The 8,855-nt window shown below is 38.0% G+C and overlaps 2 protein-coding genes across 4 annotated transcripts; one reads left to right on the top strand and one right to left on the bottom strand.

Annotated features, from left to right (window-relative positions):
* Positions 1-1,711: 1,711 nt before the first annotated feature.
* On the bottom strand, positions 1,712-5,400 carry LOC117632338 (microfibrillar-associated protein 1-like). Of its 2 annotated transcripts, XM_034365785.1 has the most exons (3): positions 5,292-5,400; positions 3,777-5,067; positions 1,712-2,092 (listed from the first exon to the last, which is right to left on the bottom strand). In XM_034365785.1, exons 2-3 carry the CDS (start codon positions 4,958-4,960, stop codon positions 1,978-1,980), a joined length of 1,299 nt encoding a protein of 432 aa, XP_034221676.1. In that variant the 5' UTR covers positions 4,961-5,067; positions 5,292-5,400; the 3' UTR covers positions 1,712-1,977. The 2 variants fall into 2 exon arrangements, with proteins under 2 accessions (XP_034221676.1, XP_034221677.1); XM_034365786.1 differs by having other exon boundaries at positions 3,777-5,342.
* A 227-nt stretch (positions 5,401-5,627) lies between these two features.
* LOC117632722 (monooxygenase 2-like) lies at positions 5,628-8,622 on the top strand. Of its 2 annotated transcripts, XM_034366279.1 has the most exons (5): positions 5,630-5,966; positions 6,575-6,637; positions 6,743-6,920; positions 7,040-7,268; positions 7,485-8,622. In XM_034366279.1, the coding sequence occupies exons 1-5, from the start codon at positions 5,755-5,757 to the stop codon at positions 8,009-8,011; spliced, it is 1,209 nt and encodes a 402-aa protein (XP_034222170.1). In that variant the 5' UTR covers positions 5,630-5,754; the 3' UTR covers positions 8,012-8,622. The 2 variants fall into 2 exon arrangements, with proteins under 2 accessions (XP_034222171.1, XP_034222170.1); XM_034366280.1 differs by lacking the exon at positions 6,575-6,637 and having other exon boundaries at positions 5,628-5,966.
* Positions 8,623-8,855: the final 233 nt, after the last annotated feature.

The raw sequence follows: 8,855 nt of genomic DNA, 5'->3' as shown, positions 1-8,855 counted from the left end.
ATTGCAAACCCAGAGGTTCACTTAATGATATTTTTCTGGGTGATGTATGTTAGAAAACAATGTGGAATTCGAGATGGTTCCTACCTTATTTCATTTGCTCTTATGTTTTTGAATCTTCGACTTAATCGTATGCCTTATTTCTGACCTTTAGCCATGGTTCTTTTCTTACTCTTACTACCGCCTATAGGCCCTATTGGTTCACGGAATGAATTTGAGGGGAAATTATTTCCCATGTCATTTCTCAAGGGATGAAAAATGGAAGATTCCTTTCTCACGTTTGGTAATGCTGGGAAAGTAACTAAGAGATACCACTTTATTGCTATAACCAATGTAGTGTTGCTATAACCAAATACATTTAAACATTTTTTCGCAGGGGGTTCAGTTTCATCCTGAAAGTATCATAACTTCTGAAGGCAAGACAATTGTCCCTAACTTTGTTAAATTGATAGAGAAACGAGAGTCCGAATCTGAGAATTACAGGCCTGGTTGATCTGCAGATTCTACACAATGTAATGTAATGTGCCAATAGCTTTCAGAAAGTAAAAATAAATAAATGAAGAACCATCACATGCCTTATTTCAAGTGTGTTATGTTTCTTTCTTTGCCAACTTCTTGGGTCGGATAAACTTTATTTTATAATATGACTTGCACTTCATATACTTCAAAAATCTTTCAACCAAATGCAAAGGTCAATATCTTTTGGGCTGCTGTTAACAATAAATACTAGAGCTTTGCTTTTTTTCTTTTTTCTTTCTTTCTTTTTTAATTGGGGGTAACAACCAGAAAGACAAAAACTACATAAACTTAATCGAAACAAACCGAGTTTTAGGAACTCCTAACAAATCCTCAACTAATTTAGAGCCAAGCCCACTGCATCAAGAAATAAGAGCAGCAAGAGGGTGAATACCAAGAGTAGAAAGTTTGCTAAAGGAGAAGAACAACCGTTGCAGCATCCATACGAACTAAAAGGTTGCTGATACATTTCTCCAAACCAAGATGCAGCCCAAAAAAAGGCCCCCAAACTTGAGCTTCAATGAACTGCCCCCTTCCTAAATTAACTGCAGGGCTTTGGTTTCTTCTAGTAAGTGTTTAAAGAAAACTTTCGACACAGACCATTCAGCTTTGCCTATGCAGAAGGGAGGGGGGAGAGGGTTGTTGCCTTTCCTTTACAAAGTTCTTAAAATGAATGGATATATGCAAGGCATCTTTTATTGTTTATCAAAAATTACAAAAAACAAAAACAAAAACAAAAAAACAAAAAATTCTATTATTGTTTATCAGGAATCTGATGAAAAGATGATACCATAGAAAAGTAATGTTCTAGTATCTAACTATACCAACTATCCATCGCATTACTATAAACAAAATATGTCTAGCAGACAAACTACTCCTAAAGACTTACCCTTTTAACTTCCCCCAAATGAAAAGAACGAAACGCAAATGAAACTAGCCACCACAAAATGCACTGGTACACTTATTGGGAGCAAGAAAGTGCAATCTGTTTAAGCCAGAATTCAAAAACACAGATCAGCATACAACAAAACTGAACAAGGCCCCAATCCCACGAATACCTCAGGTTTGAATCCTAATCAAACTATTGTTGCATCTATGAATATGACAATATCCATATTGTAGTTCACTAAAATCCCAAAAGAAAAACCCCCCACCTCACTGTATTTGCTCACTCACCAACCCAGGAACAAAAGTTAGGTGGTCAAGAACATAAAAATAGTCCAGGCACATGAGATCAAGTTAAAGTTACAGATCGAATTCTATGATTTTAATTCTAACCTCAAGTCATACTGAAGTATCATAATGGACTAGAAATCTTACATGGCTGTGCCCTGAGCAGCAAGTCCTACATTGCGAAAATACATTTAAGAATGTAATATTCTCCCACAAACTTGTACTCCGTCAATGAAAACATCAGATAAATTACAAAACCTAGCTTCTTGCACATGACTGAGTAGTCAAAAATCAACGAGACTCCCAATCCTTCAATTTCTTGCTTCCTTTGGGTTTTACAATAGGCGTGTTCATTCCTGCCATTTTAGCATTATACTTCGCTCGAAGAGGATCATTGTACGTCCATCTGAAATACAAAAAACGCTAAAATAAATTTGTGTTTGGCAAAAAAATTAGGGACTGTTTTTGTTAGTAATCAAATAAAACACATTCAGCATAGTTTGGAATTGAAGATCAAAAGAGGGCCAAAGTGGATCCCTTACTCATGAAGGCAGTTAATTCCTCAAAATACCTATAGTATTCCAAGCCACTTCCTTTACCGAAAAGGGGATAAAAAACCTACCGAAAAATTCATCAGAATTTGTCTGATATGTTCGCCTATTCACATCTCAACTTTTGTTCTCCCTCAAACAACATTCACACTAATACAATATCTATTCATACCATAAGACAGCTCCCCTCAGTGGCACCTTAACTTTATATACTAAGAAATCCAAGTGGCACAACCAAAGAAAAATACTTCTACTGACATACATAACCCATCTAAAACATGTACATATAGAAATGAAAGTAACAATATGAATATGACCAGAACAAATTGCTAATAAAATAGAAAAGAACAATAACTATTCCCATGTTCTATTACTTCAAAGTTAAACCACCAATGCTTTGTTCCAAAACTTTAAATTATTCCTATGACCACAACAGTATCAATGCAGTTTTTCTATACATTGTTGAAGAATTTTTAGCTTATTATCCTAAAATTTTGACTCAAACTATGGCTATTCTTTTTTTTTCTTTCCTGTCATTCCATTTACATATTAAGGATTCCTGATCATGTGAGAGAGACTCAAAGGTGATGATTATAGGGCTCCAAAATAATAAACGTGAAATACATCTATAAACTGCATTAACTACAGAAAAATACACTCTCAATCACCTGGTCCTCGGTAGGTTGATGGCATATTATACTTTGAACTTCACTCTTTAAACATATAAAATTACCAAACCTCTGAACATGTATAGGTGAATGAAGTTTCATGGGCTTCTAGATCAAAGTAAAAGACAGTTTTGGTTAGAAATACTTGTTACCATAACCAATATTCTTTTTTATTCTCTAACGCGTTTTATATATCAAGCTTTACTTATTTATCAATGAATATAACCTATTCGTTTAATGATTATATCTAACTAAAGCTAATAGACACACGTGCTAACAAATCACCATACTGTTACTGGACCGCATATAGTTTTCAACAAGACTAAGGGCTCGTTTGGGACTGCTTCTCTAAGAAGCACTTCTGCTCATAAGCGCTTCTAATAAAAGCGTTTTTATTATAAAGTTGTTGAAAATTTAATAAAAAATCGAATGCTTCCTGAAAAAGCACTTCGGAGTGCTTCCTGAAGAAGCACATGGCAGTGCTTCTCCAGAAAGCGCTTCTATGGCCCAGAAGCACTTCTAAACTTTTCTTTCAAACGCCGTCAAAAGCACTTTCAGTTGTTAGAAAGCGCTTTTAACCTTTCCAAAAGCACTCCCAAACAAACCCTAATGCTCATCAAGTGCTTTACTTGAAAGTCTTCATATCTTACTATCTCCAACCCATAAAATCTAATGGTTTGACTGAGAAATTCAGTAAGATCAGCCCTTCAGTCCTTATTTACTTCTAAGAAAATGTGAGTAAAAGGACACAAACTCTGAATTCTTCTTAAGAAAACAAGAAATATAATAGTGCTTGTGGTGTTTAATGAATTCAACACAAAACTAAAATAGGTACACGAAATAGTTAATTCATGAAATAAATTGGACTTACGGATTGTTCCAATCAGTGGTATCCTCATTGACAAGATGCGTCCATTTCGTCCTTCCACTACGACCAAAATGTTTGACCTGCATGACCTTGGGCAATATTGTTTTGTCCATCTTATCTTCTCCAGTTGGGGAAGAGAAATCACGTGTGTAAATTCCATCTGTTCCAACAGTTGCAGCATAGTCATCAGGTTCTGACTGGAAGAAAGCACCCTTGTGGTAATATTTCTGCATAAATCTCCACTTCTGCTTTGGTTGTGGTGCAGCTTTCGGATGCTTCCTCTCCCAGTCCCTCCTCTCTTCCTCTGTCATGTTTCTAACCCTTTCAATCTCTTCCTTCTCCTTTATCACTGCTTCCCGGTCCTCCCTATCCCTCTTGATCCTGGCTATCTCTCTTGCCTTCCAAGCTTCATACTCCTCTGCCTCGTTTATTTCATCATCAGTATCAATATCAACAATATTTCCTTCCTGTTCCAAACCCTTCTGAATCTCTTCGTCCTTCCGAATCTCCTCAACCACAATCTGCTTTGTCTCTCTCTTCCTTTCCTCCAAATTCCTCTTCCTTGATTCCTCAAGGGCTCGTTCTTCAGCCTCAAGTCGCTCACGTTCAGCAATAGTATCTCTCTCTGACTTGGGCACAAAGACAGGCTTCAGCATCACCATACCAGTAAGCTCTTCTTCTGAGTCAGTATCATACTCAGACTCTTCTTCCTCCTCTTCCTTTACTTCTTCCTCATCTTCCGACAGGAGTGGAGCTTCTTCTTGCTCCCTTTGACGCAACTTCTCCTTGATCCTTCTTCTTCTTTCCTCCAAAGCATCCACGTCCTCTTCCTCCGCTTCTAACCCTTCCTGCCTCTTGGCTTCTTCTTCAATTGTTGAAACAATCTCAGCTTGCCGGATACGCCTATGATCAGCTCGGGCATCCTCACGATTATCTATCCTGCTCTCAGCCAAACGGCGCAGTCTAGGATCATCTTTTCTGACAACATCAGAATATTCCTCAGTGGGGAAAGCTTTCTCCAATGAAGCAGCTGCGGACATCCTAATATCCCCATCTTCGTCGGCATCATCTGCCCACTCGGGAGCTTTTCCAGGCCAATACCTTTTAACTTTTGTTTGCCCAATTTTACCTCTGAGCTTATCCCTGACTGCAATCACAGTATCACTAACACCTGCTGTTACCGACATTGTTGCGCCTTATAGACACCCTCTAAACTGGTTGAAATACCCTATACTCTTCCCTCTTTTAACTCAATGTTCAATCCAAATTTCTTATACTTTATCTGGTTCAGCAACTGCTCAAACAAAAAACAAGACAAATTTTAGCCCAAGAAAGGGGGCAAATTCATAAACCAGAAATATCCATAATCCATCGTATGGAAAATTATAGAATTTTTGGGGTGAATTCAGCAGGAGAGCCTAGAAATTTTGTAAGACCCAGCCTCTTCTTCTAGACAGAGGCTAGGTTTTTTTCACACCGATTTCGACGGCAGCATAAGAAGAAAGAGAGATATCTAACCTTCTGCTCCACGACTGGTCGAATTGCCTTGAGCGTTCTTCTCTTCTGCAATCCGCTTTAAATTTTGTTTTTTGTTTTTATCATTCGCTTGTGTTTTTTTATCACTTGGGCCATCCGAATGGGGTTATTATTTGGGGCTCAACCATATATGCAGCCCAACCAACCCAGACCCGGATACAACCATACAGCCTAGTCGGCCCCACTCTCGCATCAGCCGTTGCTTCAATTTCCATTGGGATCCGAATAATTTTTGGGCGGTTGATTCCAATCTAAATTATAAAATTCATAGTGGAGAATATCAAATTTGCTTCTGCCAACGTCTTTTCTTGGCATCTTCATTCATTCAACCATTGGGCGGCGCCCACCTAGAAATATTAATATAATAACCCAACAAAGTTGAGCACTCCATTTCTTACAAAGCTGAGTGCTTCTGCTTCTGCTTCTGCTTCTCCCAGATAGAGAAATGGAGGATGTGGTTATAGTTGGGGCAGGGATAGCAGGGTTGGCAACTGCAGTGGCGCTGAAGAGAGCTGGAGTTGAAGCGTTGGTGTTGGAGAAGTCGAAAGGCCTCAGAGCCAGGGGCGCAGCTTTAACACTTTTCCGCAACGCTTGGGTTGCCCTTGATGCCTTGGGCATTTCCCAAAACCTCGCTCCCCTTTATGCCCCAATCAAAAAGTAATTCTTTTAGCCTTCGATCTTTCTCTCTCATCGTTGTGTTCTGTTTTTTGTTTTTGTATTGTCAATGATAAACTTCTTTTTCTGTGTTTTTTTTTCTTTTCTATCTAATTATCTAGACAATTAAGAACAGTGATAAAATGTCAAATATAGCCCTTAGTCTTATGAACACTACATATATTGTATAATGAATAGGTCAACTGTTGAAATCCTCTAAATTTGTAGCCAATTTTCGAGTTTCCCCCTAACCTTTTTTCTTGGAATAATTGCTCCCACATGTACATGCATTCATATGTGCCATCATTCTTATGTGTTTATTGACAGAATTTTGGTATAATATGAAGTTCAAACTCTGTTTACGCGAATTTCGCGACGCAAAGGGATTTTTCTAATTTATTTTTCGTGGTCCTAATTCTAAATGGTTTGGTTTCCTATATGTTGACTACAAGTTTTACATTTTGTACTTCTTTCCAATGTATGATGTGATATTGTTCCTATATTGTTTAATACTATCGTCTTCAACTTTAACATTATTCTGCATATATTGTATAGATACAGATAGAGATTCAACGTTTTGATGTATTTATATTTGGTGTTTATATCATCAGGGGATATATAACCAACCTGGATACTGGAGAAATCCAAGACGTTTCTTTTGTCGCCTCCAATGGGTAGATCTTGTTTTTTTGTTCACTTTGTACACCTGGTGGAATATATTAGGAATGCAGATCCATCATTGGTTTCAATGTAGTAATCTTTTACATGAAATTAAGCAGTGATCCAGTTGGACCAAGATCAGTACACCGGAAAGCCTTACTCAATGCTTTGGCAGATCAATTGCCGATTAATTCAATCCGTTTCTCTTCCAAGCTCACTGCTATTGAGACCCAAGAACATGAAGGTTCATCCATTTCCATTATTCACATGGCAGATGGGACTGTCATCAAAGCAAAGGTAAACATAAACCAACATGCCCTGTTTATAAGTATTTTAATTTTGATGGAATGGACTTCAACTTCTCTGTTCCTTTTTTTTTTCTTTTCTTCTTCTAATTGGATTGTTATCGGCTATAGGTTCTGATAGGCTGTGATGGGATGCACTCAGTGGTGGCACGCTGGTTAGGACTCGCCGAACCAGTCTATTCAGGTCGATCAGCGGTTCGTGGCTTGGCTGTGTTTCCTCAAGGTCATGGACTGGACAACAACGTGCAACAATATTTAGGACTAGGAAGAAGGGCTGGTTTTGTTCCCCTCAATGACAAAGAGATCTATTGGTTTTTCACTTGCACCTCTCCAGCTAAAGGTTCAAAACATCAGACCATGCCCTTTGTTTTACTTAGTGACAACTAATTAATTTTGTCTAAAAAAATCTGCTCTATAAGAACAACGCTTGTTGCATTATGCGAATAAAGCCAAAACGTCAACACTACTAAGCAGACTGCAGAAAATTCTGTGTAACAAATTTGATTCTCTTATAATAAGTTTTGTAAATTGTATGCTACATTTTCTATCATTGTAGGGGCAGATATGGCAGATGAACCCGAAGTTATAAAAAGAGAAGTGATTGAGAATTATGCCAAGGACCTTCCTCCTATATACCTAGACGTTGTGCAGCACTCGGATCTTTCGGCATTGACATGGGCTCCACTAATGTTCAGGTATCCATGGCATGTAGTATTTGGGAACTTAAGCAAGCAAAACATCACAGTGGCTGGCGATGCCATGCACCCCATGACACCTGATTTAGCGCAAGGAGGTTGCTCAGCATTAGAGGATGCAGTGGTTTTAGGCAGACACATAGGGAAGTCCTTTATACAAAATGGACAACTGGTGCCAAAAGAGACGGCAGTTACAATTGGAAAATATGTGGAAGAAAGAAGGTGGCGTGTCGCTTTGTTGATCGCAGGGTCATATTTATCAGGATGGGTGCAGCAGGCAGGGTCTGGATGGGGTATGAAGTTCTTGAGGGATGCCATATTTTACAGGTTCTTTTACCTTATAATCATTAAATTTACACGTTATGATTGTGGAAAACTTAATTTCTAGTGCATTTCACTGCGGACAAGAATCAATATAAACTAAGTTCCCTCCTCTGGGGAAAGAAATTATTGATGCCCTCCTCCCCAGTTTCCCAAGGATCGAAAGAGAAACAGGAATTTATAAGTACGAACGGGTTTTTTACCAGACAGGCTTCAAAAGGTAACTTTGTGCTCAGGGTATACTATTTAGTAGAATATTACGAACATGATGATTCTTCTCCTAAAGGCTGATCTCAAAGGCAGAATCTGCATATCACAAGGGCTATGAAAGTGAAAAGATTATCTGTATTATTTTGTTCAAACTACTATTTTGTATCTCTTTCTTGGTAGATATGAGGCCTATGCGACGCTTGTTGGGATTAGAGTTAATATGTTTATTTCCTTTTCTTTCGTTTTTTAAGTACAAGCGATTGGAGGAGGGGGTTTTACACAAATCTTCATTGGGTGCTTAGTGGTTGCGAACCTCTGTCCACATGGGTGGAAGAGCTCAACCAACTGAGCAATACTTCTATTGGCATACAATAAATAAAGAAAATGTATCGAATGATAAGTGACAACTAAAATTAGAGCCAAAATTGTGTATCATACTTTGTGTTAATCTTTTTTTAGGTTTATTAATTTGTTTGCATTCTTGTTTCTAAATCATGCTCTTTATGCTTTTGGAAATACAAAAATTGCCAACATTGATAAGTTTTGATGAAGAGAATGAAGTTCTAGTTATCACAATAGGTATTGTCAATATTGCTTGAGTACACTGGTGATCTTAACGGTCTTAATGGTGTTATTGATAATTTTAAAAAATTGCCATCCTCCCGTCGCCCCCTCTTCTCATTCATTCAAAGCTGAAAAAC

The sequence above is a fragment of the Prunus dulcis genome, chromosome 6, assembly GCF_902201215.1.
Source record: "Prunus dulcis chromosome 6, ALMONDv2, whole genome shotgun sequence".
Taxonomy (NCBI): Eukaryota; Viridiplantae; Streptophyta; class Magnoliopsida; order Rosales; family Rosaceae; genus Prunus; species Prunus dulcis.
Note: the sequence above shows the minus strand (reverse complement) of the source record. Positions and strands in the feature narration are given on the sequence as shown.